Source organism: Oncorhynchus mykiss, chromosome 9 (genome assembly GCF_013265735.2).
Source record: "Oncorhynchus mykiss isolate Arlee chromosome 9, USDA_OmykA_1.1, whole genome shotgun sequence".
Taxonomy (NCBI): Eukaryota; Metazoa; Chordata; class Actinopteri; order Salmoniformes; family Salmonidae; genus Oncorhynchus; species Oncorhynchus mykiss.
In genome coordinates this window covers 14,001,264-14,022,129 of record NC_048573.1, presented here as the reverse complement: position 1 = coordinate 14,022,129, position 20,866 = coordinate 14,001,264, and the positions used below count along the sequence as shown (strand labels likewise).

At 40.8% G+C, this 20,866-nt stretch overlaps 2 protein-coding genes and 1 long non-coding RNA gene across 3 annotated transcripts in view; 1 reads left to right on the top strand and 2 right to left on the bottom strand.

The window, feature by feature from the left end:
* Positions 1-6,074: 6,074 nt before the first annotated feature.
* LOC100301641 (mannan-binding lectin H1) lies at positions 6,075-12,573 on the bottom strand. The gene is given in 5 exon segments (NM_001160479.1): positions 6,075-6,593; positions 7,243-7,323; positions 7,417-7,491; positions 7,609-7,844; positions 12,509-12,573. Coding segments are annotated over 4 exon segments (759 nt in total). The 5' UTR covers positions 7,835-7,844; positions 12,509-12,573; the 3' UTR covers positions 6,075-6,216.
* Positions 12,574-12,708: 135 nt separating this feature from the next.
* Positions 12,709-16,329, bottom strand: cbln11 (cerebellin 11). The gene is made up of 5 exons (XM_021617135.2): positions 15,891-16,329; positions 15,503-15,586; positions 15,268-15,372; positions 15,003-15,131; positions 12,709-13,991 (listed from the first exon to the last, which is right to left on the bottom strand). Exons 1-5 carry the CDS (start codon positions 16,255-16,257, stop codon positions 13,708-13,710), a joined length of 969 nt encoding a protein of 322 aa, XP_021472810.2. The 5' UTR covers positions 16,258-16,329; the 3' UTR covers positions 12,709-13,707.
* Positions 16,330-20,069: 3,740 nt separating this feature from the next.
* The window catches only part of LOC110531539, a 12,279-nt gene continuing 11,482 nt past the window's right edge, over positions 20,070-20,866 (top strand). Inside the window, exon 1 of the long non-coding RNA XR_005053429.1 lies at positions 20,070-20,378. This is a non-coding gene — a long non-coding RNA (uncharacterized LOC110531539). The remainder of the gene's footprint in view (positions 20,379-20,866) is intronic.

Genomic DNA, 20,866 nt, shown 5'->3' with positions numbered 1-20,866 from the left:
TATTAAGAAATATATAAATATTAGGACGAGCAATGTCCGAGTGCCATTTACTAAATACAGTAGAATAGAATACATTATATACATATGAGATGAGTAAAGCACAATGTAAACATTATTAAAGTGACTAGTGATCCATTATTAAAGTGGCAGTGATTCCATGTCTATGTATATAGGGCAGCAGCCTCTAAGGTTCAGGGTTAAGTAACCAGGTGGTAGCTGGCTAGTGATGGCTGTTTAACGGGTCTGATGGCCTTGAGATGGAAGCTGTTTTTCAGTGCTTTATGTGTTGCCCTTGCACCACATGGTCAGGTCTCTGACCTCCTTATATGCTCTCATCATTGTCGGTGATCAGGCCACTGTTGTGACATCAGCAAACTTAATGATGGTGTTGGAGTTGTGCCTGGCCGTGCAGTCATGAGTGAACAGGGAGTACAGGAGGGGACTGAGCACGCACCCCAGAGGGACCCCCGTGTTGAGGATCAGCGTGGCGGATGTGTTGTTACCTACCCTTACCACCTGGGGGCGTCCTGTCAGGAAGTCTAGGATCCAGTTGCAGAGGGAGCTGATCTCACACGCCTGCCAGAAAGATAATATGAAGAAATCTGATGCACGACTGCACTGTCGATGACTTGACATGCAACATTTCATTTATTCAAGCAACATAAAAAATGTAGTCAGCCTGGAACACAACCAATATGTTATTAGTTCAGAAACCTGTTCTTCTGAAAATGGGTTCCCATCTTTGATCTTTTGTGCGAGATTTCCACCCTCACCTTCGTAGTAACTTTTATCGGTTTTATCTGTGAAAATGCATAGTTTGTGTGAATATAGTATTTTGGGATATATTGTTATAGCATGCTAGCTCCTCTGTTTATAATTTTCATGTTGATACTGTGGCAACAAACATATTGGGGTGGTGCCCCAGACACAGATGAAGTTTAGTCCTGGACTAGAACTCATTCTCAATGGATTTGTAATCTTTATCTGGGAACCAACCCTAACGTGTTCTCTCTAAAACTGAAAAATAAAAACAAAAATATGTTACCTTGGAAAGAGTCCTTAAAATATGGCAGTGATTTATCTGCAGGAGTATTTCAACCTCAGAGAATACGTCTGCAGCACACGAGTCTGATGTCTGTTAATAAAGCAAAACCCACAGTACTCATTCCAACACTTTCCATTATAAAGGATTATAAATTAGACCTAGCTGTGTCTCCCTTTGAATCCAATCAAATCAAACTATGTAATTATAAACAATAAAGTAAATAATAATAAATCAATTAAAGAAGTAAAATGGAAACCGCCAGGTATGAATCAACACAGGGAAAGCAGTCCAGCGACAAACTCCTTATAAAGGATCTATGATCATATAAATAACACACCTTATTAGAAAAGGGTTGCTATAAAAGTGGAATGTAAAATCAAAGACAAGTGCTGTTCTAGTGGTAGTGCTGCTGCCCATGGACTACACTTTGACTCCTGGAGGGTTCAAACCCCAACTCCACCACTTAATGTTTACTGTAAACCCCTCTACCTCCCGTCTCATCACTTTTCTCTACCTATCAATAAAACTACAGTTTATGTTTACAAATAACGTTTAAGAAAAAAAACTAAGACAATGGTGCCCACTCACCTCATTCAGTTTGACCTCTTTAATGACAAACTGGTCACCATCTTTGTCAGTAGCTATGACACCATTCTCTACCTTCCTCAGGATAGTGAATCCTTTCTTTTCAAGGATGCTGGGTATTCCCCATCTTTGTATTTCTCTATAATACAGTATGGTGTCATTGGTAAATAACTCAAATGTCAAATATTTTATGTACAGTACAATATTTTGAATTATAAATAAAGAGTTGATTTGTGGCAAGTAAATATGAATGATAAATTAAACAACTATGTTGTTAATTTAAACATTTTGTTTAGGTGAAAATGTATTGTTCATGAAATACAGGACTTCTCTTTTGAATGTGCATGAGCTTACCTTAGCTTGCCTGTCTTCCTGTAAATATGATCTCTACTCGTCTGAGCCAGAGTATCACACACAAGAGCATCTATTTACTTTGTGTTAGATAAACACATGTATCAGTGTCAGCTGAGAAAGTGGCAATAGTGGATCAATATTGAAACGATGAAATGGATTTACAAGAATTCAACTATGCCTGTACAGCTCGTGTCAAACTCATTCAATATAGGACCGAGTATCTGTGGGTTTTCGCTCCTCCCTTGTACTTAGTAAATTAGTAAAGGACTTCCCACACCTGGTTGTCTATGTCTTAATTTTAAAAAACTCGAACCTGCAGACACTAGGCCCTCCATGGAATGAATTTGACACCCCTGCTGTACACAGAAGTACACGTAAAAGGCTCATGTGACAGCCTGTGAAAACAATGTGCATGGAGAGCTACAGCAGTGGGGGCTGGTGGTAGGAGCTATAGGAGGACGGGCTCGTTGTAATCGCTGGAATTTATTAAATGGAATGGAGTCAAACGTGGTTTACATCTGTTTGTTGTGTTTTATACCGTTCCTTTTATCCCATTCTAACCATTACAATGACCCTGTCCTCCTATAGCCCTCCACCAGCCTCCACTGAGCAACAGGTAGGCAAAACTTCCACCTGTGCTCTGGAATGTGAAATCATACATTTATAAAAGTCAAACAGACAAATTCAAATCCAACTACAGTGTGAAATAGTTGGAATAATCCATTGTCAAGGCGCTAATGCCGGTTTTAAAGTAAAAAACAAATCCCGTATTTTCTATTCAATTCTCTACCCTTCTCCCAAAGTTATTTTCTGGCCATACAGCATAATACAAATACACCTGTTTCAGCATTAAACCTTTGTCAGGGTTTAAGTCATTGGCTACATTCTAATTTTCTACCATGCTCCTGAAGTCTGCGCTTCTACAATCCCCATCATCGGGCGTCAGGTAGCCGAGCAGTTAAGAGCATTGAGCCAATAACCAAAAGGCTGCTGGTGCAAAACCCCGAGCTGACAAGGTGAAAAAAATATGCTGATGTGCCCTAAACCATAATTGCTCCTGTAAGTCACTCTGGATAAGTGTCTGCTAAATGATGTAAATGTAAAAGGAATGGACCGGTGTGAGGACATGGTGGAAACTCCCTTTAACCACACTTGCAGCAATCTACACTGAGCAAAAATATAAACGCAACAATTACAAAAATATTACCAATATTACATCCCCAGCCACGTCCTCAGAGCATGTGCAGACCAGCTGGCTGGTGTGTTTACGGACATATTCTATCAATCACTATCTCAGTCTGCTGTTCCCACATGCTTCAAGAGGGCCACCATTGTTCCTGATCCCAAGAAAGCTAAAGCAACTGAACTAAACGACTATCTCCCAATAGCACTCACTTCATGAAGTGCTTTGAGAGACTAGTCAAGGATCATATCACCTCCACCCTACCTGACACCCTAGACCCACTCCAATATGCCTACCGCCCCAATAGGTCCACAGAAGACGCAATAGCAATCACAACGCACACTGCCCTAACCCATCTGGACAAGAGGAATACCTAAGTAAGAATGTTGTTCATTGACTTCAGCTCAGCATTTAATTAACACAATAGTACCCTCCAAACTCATCATTAAGCTCGAGACCCTGGTTCTCGACACCGCCCTGTGCAGCTGGGTCCTCTACTTTCTGACAGGCTGCCCGCCAGGTGGTGAGGATAGGAAACAACATCTCCACCCCGCGGATCCTCAACACAGGGGCCCCACATGGGTGCGCTCTCAGCCCTCTCCTGTACTCCCTGTTCACCCATGACTGCGTGGCCATGCACGCCTCCAACTCAATCATCAAGTTTGCAGACGACACAACAGTGGTAGGCTTGATTACCAACAACGACGAGACGGCCTACAGGGAGGAGGTGAGGGCCCTCAGAGTGTGGTGTCAGGAAAATAACCTCACACTCAACGTCAACAAAACAAAGGAGATGATCGTGGACTTCAGGAAACAGCAGAGGGAACAGCCCCCTATCCATATAGATGGGACAGTAGTGGAGAAGGTGGAAACTTTTAAGTTCCTCGGCATACACATCACGGACAAACTGAAATGGTCCACCCACACAGACAGCGTGGTGAAGAAGGCGCAGTAGCGCCTCTTCAACCTCAGGAGGCTGAATAAATTTGGCTTGTCACCAAAAACACTCACAAACTTTTACAGATGCACAATCGAGAGCATCCTGTCGAGCTGTATCACTGGCTGGTACGGCAACTGCTCCGCCCTCAACCGTAAGGCTCTCCAGAGGGTAGTGAGGTCTGCACAACGCATCACCAGGAGCAAACTACCTGCCCTCCAGGACACCTACACCACCCAATGTCACAGGAAGGCCAAAAAGATCATCAAGGACAACAACCACCCGAGCCACTGCCTGTTCACCCCGTTATCATCCAGAAGGCGAGGTCAGTACAGGTGCATCAAAGCTGGGACTGAGAGTCTGAAAAACAGCTTCTATCTCAAAGCCATCAGACTGTTAAACAGCCATCACTAACATTGAGTGGCTGCTGCCAACACACTGACTCAAACCTCTTGCCACTTTATAATTAAACATTGGATGTAATAAATGTATCACTAGTCACTTTAAACTATGCCACTTTATATAATGTTTACATACCCTACATTACTCATCTCATATGTACAGTATATACTGTACTCTATACCATCTACTCCATCTTGCCTATGCCGTTCGGCCATCGCTCAACAGCTCTGGTGGACATTCCTGCAGTCAGCATGACAATTGCACACTCCCTCAAAACATCTGAGGCATTGACTTGTGTGGCAAAACGGCACACTTTAGAGTGGCCTTTCTTGTTACCCAGCGCAAGGTGCGCCAGTATTTTAAAATGACAAATATAGGACAAAACACACATCACGACAAGACAGACACCACAACACTGTTAAATATCATACTCTTTAATTAGCTCTTGACATTCCACTCCTGTCAGATGGATGGATTCTCTTGGCAAAGGAGAAATGCTCACTAAGAGGGATGTAAAGAAAGTTATGCACACAATTTGACAGAAATAAGCTTTTTGTGCTGATGGAACATTCCTGGGATCTTTCATTTCAGCCCTTGAAACATGGGACAAACACTTTACATGTTGCATTTATATTCTGGTTCAGTATAATACTTGTAAAAACATGAGGGCACTCTTCTGGAGAAGTGTAGAGAATTGGAACGCAGACTTGGAAGGTCGACAAATAATTCATGACACCTGTGTTTAGGTGCGGTCTCAGAAAGGTGAGGTTATTCCAGATCACCACTAGGGGCTGCTATTGGGTTACAATCACATCAACAATTGAGAGGAACAATCAAATATGAGCATAGCACAGAATAACATACACGTTTCACGTCAGTTTGTTCACTGTCTTCATTCACTATATCTCCTCTTAACCTGAAACAAATGTGACGTTATTCTGGGTTGAAATAATACATTGTTCTAACTGTGTTATGTTGAAAAATACATGTAACTCCTTATATAAAAGGAAGAATAATGTTTGACTGTGTTGGTTACATCCATATTGTCCTGTGCTGCACCTGAAAGGAAGATGTTTCCATTGTGAGCAGTGTGAGATGATAAAATAGCCTACTTTGTCCTGGTTGTCAAACCGCCACACTAAACAAACATGGACATCACCTGGTCCTGGTGGTCAAACCTCCTCACTAAACAAACATGGACATCAACTGGTCCTGGTGGTCAAACCGCCACACTAAACAAACATGGACATCACCTGGTCCTGGTTGTCAAACCTCCACACTAAACAAACATGGACATCACCTGGTCCTGGTGGTCAAACCTCCACACTAAACAAACATGGACATCACCTGGTCCTGGTGGTCAAACCTCCACACTAAACAAACATGGACATCACCTGGTCCTGGTGGTCAAACCTCCACACTAAACAAACATGGACATCACCTGGTCCTGGTGGTCAAACCTCCACACTAAACAAACATGGACATCACCTGGTCCGAGAGAGAAACACACAATTCCTTGCTCTTTTTTATTCATTTTATTGACCGTCTGTAAAGAATTTGCAGTTCTCATAAACAGTGTCTGCTGGATGATTGTGATATATTAGTATTGCCCTTTAAGATTTGGTAATATAATTTGCTTGAATATTCATTTAGTAGCAATTAAAATGTAGGTCGGTGATTTTATGGAAAAAAAATCCCATCTTTAAATGTTTAAATTTCACATATTATAACAATGTTTGCATCACAGGTAATATCAACCCAAGGTCCAGAGGTTGTTGTTGCAATACAGTCTTCTATACCATTACCCCCACTGTTTGGTTCTCCACTGTGCCAGTCCAGATACGTCAGTGGCTCGTCGTTCAAATCTACCCAAACACCCTCTGTTTTCCTGTCTGTTGCTCCCAGGAAACCATAAGAAGCACCAACAATGAACTTGGAAAGAGCTTGGTTCTCCACATCATTCCTTGGCATGACCAGCGTCGCACCAAAGTTGTTGCAGAACTTCAAACCTTCATCGAAACTCCCCAGCACTCCATTGGACACTAAATATTTGTCCCCTGCCTTCTGGAAGACCCTGAAGCTTGCAGCTTGAAATAAATCATGTCATTCTTTCTGTGAGTCATCCCGACCGATTTCCTTGTTGAATGTGGATGTAAATGTGAAACACACTGAGTGTACAAAACATTAGGAACCCTGCTCTTTCCATGACACTGACCAGGTGAATCCAGGTGAAAGCTATGATCAAATGCATGAATGGGAGGTGACAGGTTAAAGAATAACAGGTTAAAGAATCATTTGAGACATGGATTGTGTATGTGTGCCATTCAGAAGGTGAATAGTCAAGACAAACAATTTAAGTGCCTTTGAACAGAGTGTGGTAGTAGGTGCCAGGCACACTGGTTTGAGTGTGTCAATAACTGCAATGCTGCTGGGTTTTTCACACTCAATAGTTTCCTGTCTGTATCAAGAATGGTCCACCACCCAAAGGACATCCAGTCAACTTCACACAACTGTGAGAAGCATTGGAGTCAACATGGGCCAGCATCCCTGTGGAATGCTTTCGACACCTTGTGGAGTCCATGCCCCGATGAATTGAGGCTGTTCTGAGGGCAAAAGGGGTGCAACTCAATATTAGGAAGGTGTTCCTAATGTCTGGTACACTCAGTGTTTATATCTTTTGAAACACATTTACAATTTATAATAAAAAAAAAAAAAATTCAAAAGAGAAAGTCTTACCTTTCTCAAGATTAGCCTGTCTGGCTTTGAGCTGTTGGATCTCAGCGAGTAAATGGCTGATCACACTGTTGCCTCCTGCATCTGAAAGAACATGACACATTTCTCTATCACTGTCTATGTTCTGGATTGCACCTCAACAAGTACTATCCCAACAGTTCAAGGGCTGTTCATTACCTCCTGGCTCCCCTATCTCCCCTTTAGGTCCAGCTGGCCCCACATCACCAGGGGGTCCCTGTACCCCTATTCCTCCTAGAATAACATAAAACAACATACATTTAATCTAGTACAGATCATTCCTCAAAAATGTTATTTTTTTAAAAATTGGGAACTGTGCCATGCCTTGATGCTAGTTAACACATCCCCTACCAGGGTGTCCTTTCTCTCCCTTGGGTCCTGTGACTCCGTCATGCCCATCCCTCCCATCTCTCCCAGGCAGTCCGTTATGACCAGGTATGCCAGGGACACCGGGATGAACTGGGCAGCTCGGGCTGGAAGTGTGAGGGGGAGGGGTTTGCTTTTGGGCTTCACTTGGCAGGAACACAGTCAATTGTGAGGTCAGCAGAATGCTGAGAAACAACCGGGGCATCGCCATCTAGTGGTCTCTGAGGAGAACAGGCTCAGAGTCATTGGGATTGCATGGTGGAGGTAACATCAACCCAACCTCTTGCCTGCAAAAAGGCCATTGGGACACTCCTGGTACAAAACAATATTTAATTTCAGAATTGGATAAAATGATGTTACGGTTAGGGTTACGTTTCAGGGTTACGTTTTGCAGGTCAGGAAGGTCCTTATAGCCTCTCCTTCTTGCCTGCACCCCCACAAAAACGGATTATTGTTTTATTTATTGATAAAAAATACAAAACATCTGACACTTATTTTTCTCACACAAGTAGTGCACTGGGCCTATACTAGTTCAGTATTAGTGGACAGATAATAGCCTTTGACATAAATTTGACAAAAGCTGGATCCCTTCTAGCCATGACCCTTTTGGAGAGTGACCATTTATTTTGTCAAACATTTTAGGTCTGGAAGAAAACTAACAAATGTAGATATTTTAGCTCAGCGTTTCTCAAACTCTGTCCTCGTAACCCAAACGGTTGTATATTTTGTTTTTTTGCCCTAGCACTACACAGCTGATTCAAATAATCAACTAGTCATCCATCTTTGATCATTTGAATCAGCTGAATCAGCTGCATAGCAAAAACCAAAATGTGCACCCCTTGGTGTCTAAAGGACCACACCTAAATGTTTTACTTCTGATGTGATTCAAGCATTGACAAGAACTCACAACATTCAATATTTTTTTTCTCTATTAACAATTGTAATTTTGATAGTGAAAAACAAAGAAAATCTAATACCAGGAAAAATATATACATTTTGAAAACATAATTTGGAAAAATCTAAAACAGAATTTGGGCGGCCCGTCTTAGCATGGTTTATTAACCATTATTTTACCAGGTATATTGACAGAAAATACTTTATCTTGTACATTAAGGACTTGGGGAAGAGTTTCACAGGAGAGAAGAAGAGAAGGATGTTCCTATTTGAAAGCTAGAATAAAATGAGTAGCTTAAGACACATTTTTTTTAAAGTAGCTCTCGAGCTGGAAAGGTTGGAGTCCCCTGCCTTACATTGATGCCTTTTTGCAAATCCAATCACTTTTCCAAATCAAATCAAATCAAAGTTTATTTGTCACGTGCGCTGAATACAACAGGTGAACAGTGAAATGCTAACTTTCAGGCTCTACCCAACAGTGCAAAAAAGGCATTAGGTGAACAGTGAAATGCTTACTTTCAGGCTCTACCCAACAGTGCACAAAAAGGCATTAGGTGAACAGTAGGTAGTAATCAGTTTTCCATATTGATTCAACATCATCACAGATTCTTTGGGGTTAAAATGAAAGTTGATTCAACCAAGTTGATTTGCTCCCCCAGTGGGCACAATTTCTGTAGATAAAAAAAACCTAGCAGCTTGGATCCATATAACACACAGTTCAGTCTCGTACTGGATAGAAATGAAGTGTGGGCTGGCATGGTTTAGAGCTTTTATTGACATATTGATTGGTTCCCTACAACCGCTCTCAACACTGCAGACTTCTTTGTTGGTTTTGGGTCGAATTTAGGCACAACAGCGTCCTCTTCTGTGTTAAGGAAACACTAAAAAGACAAAGTCAGACGATTCACACACCTGTGCAGCACAGAAGTTCATGTTAGAAAAGTAAATATGATTGGTTGAATGTGTTTCAGTTAACTTAATGTGTCTTCAGATTTCATAACTCCGTTTTACTAAAGGAATCATCATTAAAAAAAACATGAGATATGTTAGCGATAGTGATGTTATTATTGTGCAACGTAGACGTTCTATTTTCTCCTGAGATTGCAAAGCAATTCGCATGTTGATCCAGTGCCCATCGTTTATGAATGTTTCAACCACTGTTTTTGCCGTTAGTTGGTTTCAGAGAGCACAAAAAACTACACTAACCATGAGCCTTTTAGCGTTTCTGATGCCACAGAAACAGACCCTGAGTCTGTTCCAACGTGTCAACCTGCTAATCGGAGGCCATGATTGTGCTCGCGTTGTGGGTGTGGCAGAGAAGCAACCTTTATTTACGTGCTATTAACATAGCCTATATTAATATGCATGACCTTTTCTCCCGACAGTAGAAGAACTGACTGCATGAAACAGAAGCTTCGTCACTTCTCACAGTGAAGCTTGCTCACTAAAGTCACATGTTTTATTAGTATTCTACATAACAGAACCTAATACAAAATCATATAGTATAAACTGGGTGGTTTGAGCCCTGAATGCTGATTGGCTGACAGCCGTGGTATTTTGGTCATATACCACACCTCCTCTGGCCTTATTGCTTAAGTATAACGTTACTCTTAGACCAAAAACACATTTTAGGACAGGGGTGTCCGGAGTCATTTTGCCCCGGGGGATACGTTCGGTCTTCAACGAGGTCCAGACGGCTGCACTGAAAATGGGTTATTTCCTTTCATTCCAAATCTGCAAAAAAATTGTCCTCTAACCATAGTTTAGGGTTTATTTTCGATGAACCCTAACTGTCTAATGATTATTAGCGAGCTGGACAGTCAAGAAACTGTATGAATACAGGTCTATCAACATTTCTACACAGTTTTGATTTGGTTTGAATCATTTTATTATGTTAAGTATATTGAGTTTGTTTTTTCAAATTGTATTTGTCAGAAGCTTCATAAACAACAGGAGTAGACTAACAGTAAAATGCGTACTTCGAATCCAATTTTATTTGTCATGTGTGCCGAATACAACAGGTGTAGACCTTACCGTGAAACGCTAAATTACAAGACCTTAACCAACAACGCAGTTCAAGAAATAGAGTTAAGAAAATATTTACTAAATAAACTAAAGTAAAAAATTCTATAAAAAAAGTAACACAATAAAATTAGATAACAATAACAAGGTTATTTGCAGGGGGTATCGGTACCGAGTCAATATGCAGGGGTACAGGTTAGTCGAGGTAGTTTGTAAAGTGACTATGCATAGATTATAAACAGCGAGCAGCAGCTGTCCAGTGACCATTTCATGCAACCGGTCAGGATGCTCACAATGGTGCAGCTGTAGAACTTTTTGAGGATCTGGGGACCCATGCTAAATATTTTCTGTCTCCTGAGGGGGAAAAGGTGTTGTCGTGCCCTCTTCACAACTGTTTTAGTGTGTTTGGCCCAAACTCTTGACCCGCAACACTTCAGCCCCGTCGATGTTAATGTTGGCCTGTTCGGCCCACCTTTTCCTATAGTCCACGATCAGCTTCTTTGTCTTGCTCACGTTGAGGGAGAGATTGTTGGACTTACGGCCCATCCCAACAATGCAGAGAGAAAGAAAATGGAGAAATAATAGAAAAGTAATAACAAGTCATAATAATGAGTGAAGATAACTCGGCTGTATACACAGGGTACCAGCACAGAGTTGATGTGCAGGGGTATGAGGTAACCGAGGTAGACTCAAACCACCCCCGGATCCGGCCCGTGGGCTATATGTTCGACACCCCTGTTTTTGGATGATTAGCTGAGTGTGGTCACTTTTTTTTCTTCTAATGTGGCCAGAACTTAACCGCGTGCGTGCCACGGTGCCACTAGGCAAAATGTGTGCTTTTAAAAGAACAAAATACAGACGGTAGGACTATGCTATTTGTTACCACCATCTGCTCTAATTCAGGAAACCATACAGTGAGGTCCAAAGGTATTGGGACAGTGACAATGTTTGTTGTTGTTTTTGCTCTGTACTCAAGCATTTTGGATTTGAAATTATACAATCAGTAGCGGTGCGTGGGTAAAATCACTGGGGAAGCCAAGCCTCCCCCCCAAAAAAGCCATATTACAACCTATGTGCTGGGATAATTGCATTGTTTACTCTGTTTGTTCATATGCCTTGACACCGTGATATATACAGTGCATTTGGAAAGTATTCAGACCACCTGACTGTTTACACATTTTGTTATGTTACAGCCTTATTCTAAAATGGACTCCACCAATCAAGCCTTTATGGTAAAGTGGCCGGACAGAAACTACCAGGCTCAAATTCATAGACAGAGCTTTTGATGCATGGACTGACCATCCATGATATCAAAATATAGTTTTAACCATATTTTGAGGCTCTACAGTGTTTGTTTACATTTACTTTGTTTACAAACATTGGAGTTAAACAATATTTTGAGTTCTGAGGGGGTACGACAGTTGAACTACGCTCATAATGCATTTATCAGTTCTATTCTCCAAGAATTAATGGGTACATATCATTAATTTAATAATCATTAATTCATTCATTTAGGTCTCCTGAGTGGCCCAGTGGTCTTAGGCACTGCATCTCAGTGCTAGAGGTGTCACCACAGACATCCTGACCGGTTGCATCACTGTCTGGTATGGCAACTGCTCGGCATTTGACCGTAAGACGCTACTGGGGGCAAGCTTCCGGACATCCAGGACCTATATAATAGGCGGTGTCAGAGGATAACCCAGTCACCGTGATTGGGAGTCCCATAGGGCAGCGCACAATTGGCCCAGCATCATCCGGGGTAGGCCAATCATTGTAAATAAGAATTTGTTCTTAACTGACTTGCCTAGTTCAATAAAGGTTACATGTAAAAATGAAAGATGTATAAGTCCAAAAATTGATGTAGCAACTGCAGAAGGCTTGTTTAACGTCTGTCTGCCACAGCTGAAACATCCCTCTGTAATAAATATAGCAGAAGCATTGTCCAATCATATATACACATCTTACTTACCTTTGTGGTAGTTCTCTGTATGAAGCAGGATGAGTACACAGATCAATAGTTGCTGTTACAGTAAAGAGACTGAGCTCTGTTTATGAATATTTACAGTGAACACCGGTTTTATAGTCTTCTACTTTATAGTAGACTTGATACCTAATCAGTACACAGATCAATAGTTGCTTTTACAGTACACACAGCATATTGTTCTCTGTGCCAATGTATAATTTTTACAACTTTATGGTAGGGACTTGATACCTAGCTCTTTTATGTCAGGGGCATAATCTTCCCAACAATCAGTTTAACAACCATTACAAGGAAACGCTACAAAGTGACCTAAAAACAAAGGATCTTTGCTCTCTGAAATAAAATATAATATTATTATGGCCTTGACACACTTCTAGGAACCCAGCAGTCACCATGGTCTACACATTACTCTCTGTAGATCATAGAGGAAATGACCCAGATGGTGCAGAATTATTCTTTTCTGGAAAACATGAACAGATGCCAATAAATCAAGACAAGGGAGCAATTCACTGGACACGGACGTCAATCCAACTTTGGTTCAACGTCATTTCATTGAAATGAAGTGGAAACCGTGTTGATTCAACCGGTGCCCAGTGGGAATCTAATTGTAATCTTAATCTATACATTTTTAAGGCCTATGTTAGTTTGTAAGATGAGTCAAAAGTCCTGCATCGTAGGAAGTGTACAGTATGACATACAAACACATTGGATTTGACAATATCTCAGATTTATTCCGTCATATTTCGAGTTAAAATCCATATTTTATGTCACACAACATTCATATGCTAACTCTGGAATCATTTGACAATCTCTCAAATGTGTTCATTTTCCGTTAATCAGTCCCTTTAAAACATTACAGAGCATTTCTCAGAAAGCGTTTGGGCAGAGTCTTTTACATCTCACTACTTTCACAAACAAACTCTTATTGCAGAATAGTTATTTTCAGACAAAATGTGTCATTTATTTTTAGTTCTACTAATTTGAACATTGTATTTTACCCATGGAAATGTGCTGACATACAGTATGGCTAAATCCCAAATGGCTAAATCCCAAATGGCACCCTAATCCCAATATAGAGCACTACTTTTTCCCAGCGATATATGGGTCCTGGTCAAAAGTAGTGCACTATATATGGAATAGTGTGCCATTAGAAACACATTCCATTTTTGTTTTCATGGGATTTATCCTTATGTTCTGAAAAGCAGGAAGCCCCTGAATGTGCTGCGGTTTTGGAAGTCTGCAAATATGTGTGAATGAGCATGAAGAGTCATGTAGACATGGTCTCCCTGTTCTAGATGTAGTGTCCCTCCATTACCAGAGCTATCAGAGCTATCATGCTCTGAATGATGATCACACGCAGACAACATGCGTACATTATTCTTAAACAGACTTACACAGACGTTATGCTGGCTATTGGCAAATGATGAAAAGCTGAAGTAGTAGACTCCTTTCACTGGCGCATTGAAGACACCTGAAGAGGAGTAGCAGGGAGAGATCAGTACTATAATACTATAAATACATTGAAGACACCTCTAGAGGAGTAGCATGGTGATATATATATATATATATATATATATCATAATACTATAATCATATAATCTTAGAAATACATTGAAGACACCTGTAGAGAAGTAGCAGGAAGAGATTTATACTATAATACTATAATCTTGTAAATACATTGAAGACACCTGTAGAGAAGTAGCAGGAAGAGATATATACTATAATACTATAATCTTGTAAATACATTGAAGACACCTGTAGAGAAGTAGCAGGAAGAGATTTATACTATAATACTATAATCTTGTAAATACATTGAAGACACCTGTAGAGAAGTAGCAGGAAGAGATATATACTATAATACTATAATCTTGTAAATACAGTGAAGACACCTGTAGAGAAGTAGCAGGAAGAGATGTATACTATAATACTATAATCTTGTAAATACATTGAAGACACCTGTAGAGAAGTAGCAGGAAGAGATATATACTATAATACTATAATCTTGTAAATACATTGAAGACACCTGTAGAGAAGTAGCAGGAAGAGATATATATTATAATACTATAATATTGTTATACATTGAAGACACCTGTAGAGAAGTAGCAGGAATATATATATATATACTATAATCTTGTAAATACATTGAAGACACCTGTAGAGAAGTAGCAGGAAGAGATATATACTATAATACTATAATCTTGTAAATACAGTGAAGACACCTGTAGAGAAGTAGCAGGGAGACACCCTTATCAGAGGAGAGATTAGATCAGAAGCAACTAAAACAAGAAACATACATTGTACTGTGCATGAATATGTGCAATAAAAACTACTACTTTGCAACTGAGGTGAGCCTTTTAGATTGGTCATTCACCCTTTTAACTTTGTGGGGACTTGTGAACGAGTGGACACTTCAGGAGGAAGGAGAGATTATTGGGACAAATCCACTCTCATAGTTCTTCCATCGTGTCTTCCAACTCTTTACCTGATCCAGGGTTGTAGGCATCGCCAACGTTTGTGAAAACGTTGCTGAATGCCAAGTTGGTCTCTCTCTCAGAGGGGGGTATATGGCCATCTCCTCCTAGTGCTGCCGTAAAAGCAATCTTTGTTCCGTCTATGAGAAATAGTACATTACAACTTCACAACAAAGAACAGGGCATGTATACAATTTCACACACTGTTTTCCAGTAGTTTCGGCTAAATCAATTTGTTAACCACATTGTAATTATTGTCTATTTAGCATTATCTACCTTCACTCTGTCTCCTCAGTTCATCTAGCAGGATTTGCTGTTGCTCCACTCTGAACTCAGTGGCGTCGACTCTAAATGACAATACTTGAAGCTTCCTCTCCTGTACTGGAAAACAGGAATTTAAACTAATAGTAAGACCAAAAACAGATAATCTATTCCTTGTTGACCTTAGCGATGATGTCACTTCACACCATAGTTACTTTACCAATCCAGACAGAATACAAATGTAAATCACCTTCATTCTCTCTCTTCATGCTCTTCATCATGCTCTCACTGGTGCCCAGCTTGGTCTCCATGACTCTGAGCTGGGCTGCTTGAACTATTAAACACAAAAACTGTCTTAAGTTAGGCAGGTCTGAAGACAAAAATAAAGACAATTCACATGAGCACCACAAGGTCAATAACTTCACCCATGCTCTACCAAGGTTTCCCAACAGACAGTTTTGACCTACTACTGGTAGCTGTGTTGACCTATTGTACTTCAAACAACATGTAGGCAGGTTGCTTGGGCATTAAAACTTGTCAAACAGCCTAATTCATAATCTTAGTTGTTAATATGTTTTTTGGTATTCTGAAGATTTTAATATATTAACAAAAAAAGTAAGTTATTAGATTTAGATTACATTCAGTTTCTCTCTGTAGAAGAGCAACAATAGCCTCCATGTTACTCCATTCTTCCACCTGGTTCTCTGCAGTGGTCAGTCTGGCCTCCATGGCTCCCAGATGCCTAAGAAGGTTACACATGTCTGGCTGGCAGCTACCGTTTGTCTCTGCTAGGGATGGTGCTTGATTCTGTTTGAAAATAACTTCACTTTCTATGTCCTGTCCCTGTTCAGAGTGTTGGTTATGAGTCTTGTATTCATTCTCTATGTCCTGTCCCTGTTCAGGATGAATCTGTACCATGATGTCATTGAGGTTGTCTTCTCCAGCATCTTCACTGAGAGTCCCAGACAGACACAGCAGCAGCAGGGTCAGAGTCAGTCCCCCCATTCTTCAACTGGATAGCCTATACTTCAGCTTGTAGTGTACTGGAGGTTGTGTGAACATTCAACTTGTGCAGTCCTCTTTAGTTCAATGTGTGCAGTCATTTTATGATAGCGTCAAGGTTAAACATTAGTCATGATTTGTAAGGAAAATCTGCAAAAGTAGACATAAGGGTATTTTATGATATAGTCCTGTGAGATAAAATTATGTTTACCAGGAAACTGAAACATGTTTACAATTTACATATCTAAAGTGAATTCAAGGTGACCTCAATCCTACGCGTTTACTGGCATCATTCAGAGTTTATGGTCTTGTCTGGGAACCCAGAAATAAACCTTGTGTGAGCTGCTACCTGATTTACACGTCAGTTTGTCTCGAAACTATAATGATACGTGTACACTTTCAATTGCTTTTCATGATTATATTGACTGTATTGCTCATATGTTTTACTATGTTGAAATGTGTATTATTTTGCCGGTGAATAGCTACTGAAAACTATATAGAAAACAACTTTTGTCATGTTTGTTTCTTTTTCATAATGTCTCTGAAATACAATTTAATTGATCTGGTTTTAATCGATCTGTGGAACATAATCTGTCCCCTAGAACAAGTGTGTGTGCTGTACATCATGTCCTGATGGCGAACACAGGAGGTCGCTGTTACATTGGAAAAGGTGGCTGTGGGTGAGAAATGTACATGATGTCCTGATTATTGCTGGCCACAGGAGGTCGCTGTTACATTGGAAAAGGTGGCTGTGGGCGAGAAATGTACATGATGTCCTGATTATTGCTGGCCACAGGAGGTCACTGTTACATTGGAAAAGGTGGCTGTGGGTGAGAAATGGGGCAAATCAGTAGACCTACATAACATTGTTGCAATTATATTCCCATTCATTCAGAATTTTGTATATTATAAACTTGCTATGAAATATTATCTTTAAAAATAAAAAAATAAAATGTTTTTTCTTTATGGTTTAGGAAGAGGTAGGCCTATAGGTGTGACAATGTGGACTGCAGAGTATTACATTTTATTCAGATAATACTTGTTTTTAAACCAATTTATTTTTTGTATTAAATCAATTGTAGATTCAGAACATGACCAAGTATGTGGACACCTGCACGTCGAACGTCTAATTCCAAAATCATGGGCATTAAAATGGAGTTGTTCTCTCCATTGTTGCTACAACAGCCTCCACTCTTCTGGGAAGGCTTTCCACCATGTTGGAACATGGCTGCGGGGACTTCCATTCAGCCACAAAAGCATTAGTGAGGTCGGGCACTGATGTTGGGCGATTAGGCCCGCAGTCAGCTTCACAATTCATCCCAAAGGCCTCTTTGTAGGCCAGTCAAGTTGTTCCACACTGATCTCGACAAACCATTTCTGTATGGATCTCTCTTTGTGCACCGGGGCATCGTCATGATGGAACATGCCCAATCTGTTGCCACAAAGTTAGAAGCAGAGAATTGTCTAGAATGTCATTGTACGCTGTAACATTAAGATATCCATTCACTGGAACAAAGGGGCCTAGCCCACACCATGAAAAACAGCCCCAAAACAATATTATTCCACCACCAAACTTTACAGTTGGCGCTATGCATTCAGGTAGGAAGCGTTCTCCTGGCATCCGCCAAACCCAGATTCGTCAGTCGGACTGATTCATCTACTTCTCCAGAGTCCAATGGCAGCGAGCTTTAAGCCACTCCAGCCGGCGCTTGACATTGTGCATTGTGATCTTAGGCTTGTGTGCAGCTACTCGGCCATGGAAACCCATTTCATGAAGCTCCCAACTAGCAGCTCTTGTGCTTATGTTGCTTCCAGAGGCAGTTTGGAACTCAGTAGTGAGTGTTGTAACCGAGGACAGAATATTTTTACTTGCTTCACCATTCTGTTGTCCTGTTCTGTGAGTTGGTGTGGCCTACCACTTCGCGGCTGAGCCGTTGTCGCTCCAAGACGTTTCCACTTCACAATAACAGCACTTACAGTTGACCAGGGCAGCTCTAGACGGTTAGAAAGGAAAGAAACTGACTTGTTGGAAAGGTGGCATTCTATGAAATTCACTGAGCTCTTCAGTAAGGCCATTCTACTGCCAATGTTTGTCTGGAGATTTAATGGCTGTGTGCTCGATTATATACACCTGTCAGCAACTGGTGTGGCTGAAATAGCAGAATCCACTCATTTAATCCACTCATTTATATATATATATATATATATATATATGAACAGAATGTTGAATAAGGAATAAGCGGTAGGGCTGTAAGGACAACATGATTCTCTGTGAAAGAAGAAACTATAGACGTGTATGTCCTTGAAGTTTGCAGTCGTGTCTAAAAAAATAACATTTTACCTTTTAGTGTTGGGATCATCAACTAGATTCAGCCGTGACTGATTTTTTTGTTGTTGAGAGGATGGTCGGGGGCCGGAACATATTTACTAATCATTTGTAGACTGCAAATTGACCACAAGAAGCCCAAACAGTAATCATGTTTGACTAAAACATAATCATTTCAATCCTTGCTTACATTTTTTTTTACCATCTTTTATGTCCAACAATTACTCAGAGAACTTGGGGGCCAAAAAACCCACCCGCGGGCCACCATGGGGAACCCTGCTATAATGTGGGTAATCTCGTTTTCAACAGTAAAAGTTCACAAATCGCTGCCAGGAGTCGATTGATGCACCAGTGTAACATAATTTAAAAAATCCCCATCCAAATCTGTCTGTTAAATCTTGCTACTTCTTAATCCACCGCATCCGCCTATGCCAGCCTTCTGTATCTGCAGTGGAAGGTGGTATAGCCACAGAGTTGTTGTCTGTTTGTCAGACCAGGAGACATCTCAAAAATCAGTCTTCTCACTTCAAAGTCTGTAACATCCGAACGGTTTGGCATGCAAAACTAATATTGAAAGATGAGTCTCTAGCGAAGATAGTGTTCTCCCTTTTGCTCGGCAACCCCAACAAGCCTCAGCACTGTTTGAAGTCTGTAAGGCCCATGTGCTTCTGTCTGTAGCATCCGAACCGTTTGGGCTACAAACTAAGACCCCACTTTGGAAAGGGGAGAATCTCAGGAACAAAAATGTCTCTATCTGAATATAACCCGGATGGAAGTAGTTTTGTGGGTTAATTATTTGTCAAAAAAGAATAATAGTAATTCCTGAGCTTTCTTATAGATATAGGGCAGACACTTCAAAATCTTAGCCCTTCATTTTTTGACTGTCTGTTTTGACATTTATGACTGTGTTATTCAATGCGTTTCTATGAGCTAAAGCAGTAATGTTCAATATTTTAGCAAATATGTTATTTTGGGGGGATACCTGCAGGGCTCCAATAATTCAAAATCAAGTAGCTAAATGATCAATTTTAGAGGTTAAAGTTTGGATCCATTGCCATTTACAGGAAAATGATTTAAGATAGCAACGTTTTAAAGTGTGCGTGAAATGCCTAGACTGTATGCCTATAAACCAAGAAAATGTAGGTTGAGTTAACGGGCATATATCAAATGCGCTAATCATGGTATAAAATTGGATGGAAATAAAATGTGTTTGAGTGGAGCGCCAGCGGTTGAAAGTCTGTAGCTCTCTTGTGTGAGGCAGGAGAATGTGGAGGGAGAGAGGTAGGGGTGTGTGACTAACATTTGGAGACTGGAAGGGGAAAACAACTATTTGTTGGCTTTAACGGGGGTGCGGGGGACTGCACCAGAGAGGTGCGGGGGTGCAGGGGACTGCACCAGAGAGGTGTGGGGGACTGCACCAGAGAGGTGTGGGGCTGCGGGGGACTGCACCAGAGAGGTGCGGGGGCCTTGCAGAGCAGGACCAGGGAAATAGCGGTCGAGGTGCAGAGGGAGGGGGATCGACAGGGAGGGGGATCGTCCGACGACAATCATAATAGTTCTCTATCGCTTGTTGTGAAACAAACATCAGCATGTTAAGGGACTTCTACGCATTTAACGGGCAATTGAAAACGGGGAACTATCCTAGCGTGGAGAAAGTCTCTATAGCGGTGGATAAACAGTCAATATGGTAAGCCCCTTCTGTGGACTGTAGCCTAGGTATGCAGCAACAGGCTGAACGAGTTTCCTGCCTGGCGTGCTGCCTGGCGTGCTTCCTGGCTACCTGAAACAACTTCTGATGGTAATAATGCAGTTTTACGAAATAATAAAGCAAGTTATATAGCATTTAGCCTATTATCACAACATACAAATGTATGCATAGTCCTTTAGATTATAGACTATATTCTTGTTATTGCCCTAAGCCTATATCTTTTCAGTATAATCATGACTTTTCAACTTGAACATAGTAGGCTTGTTTATAGGCCACTGTTTAGCCTTTGCAAATATTTGCTCCTCCCTAACAGTAAACTAGTCTATCACATTGATTTTAATGCATCCTCCTCTTTGGATAGCATGTTCAGCAAATATACAATATTCCTTTAGGTTTACGAATTGGGATTTTGCTTTCTATCTGTGTGTTGCCTATTGCTCATGAATTGGTATGAAGCTGAAGCTGCATGCTAACATCAGGACTAAATGGTCATGACATGAATAGTCTTCTCCGTGTTTTCATCACTATGTCTATTTAAGGACTGCATCATGGGGAAGCTGTTAGCATGGGAACAGTCG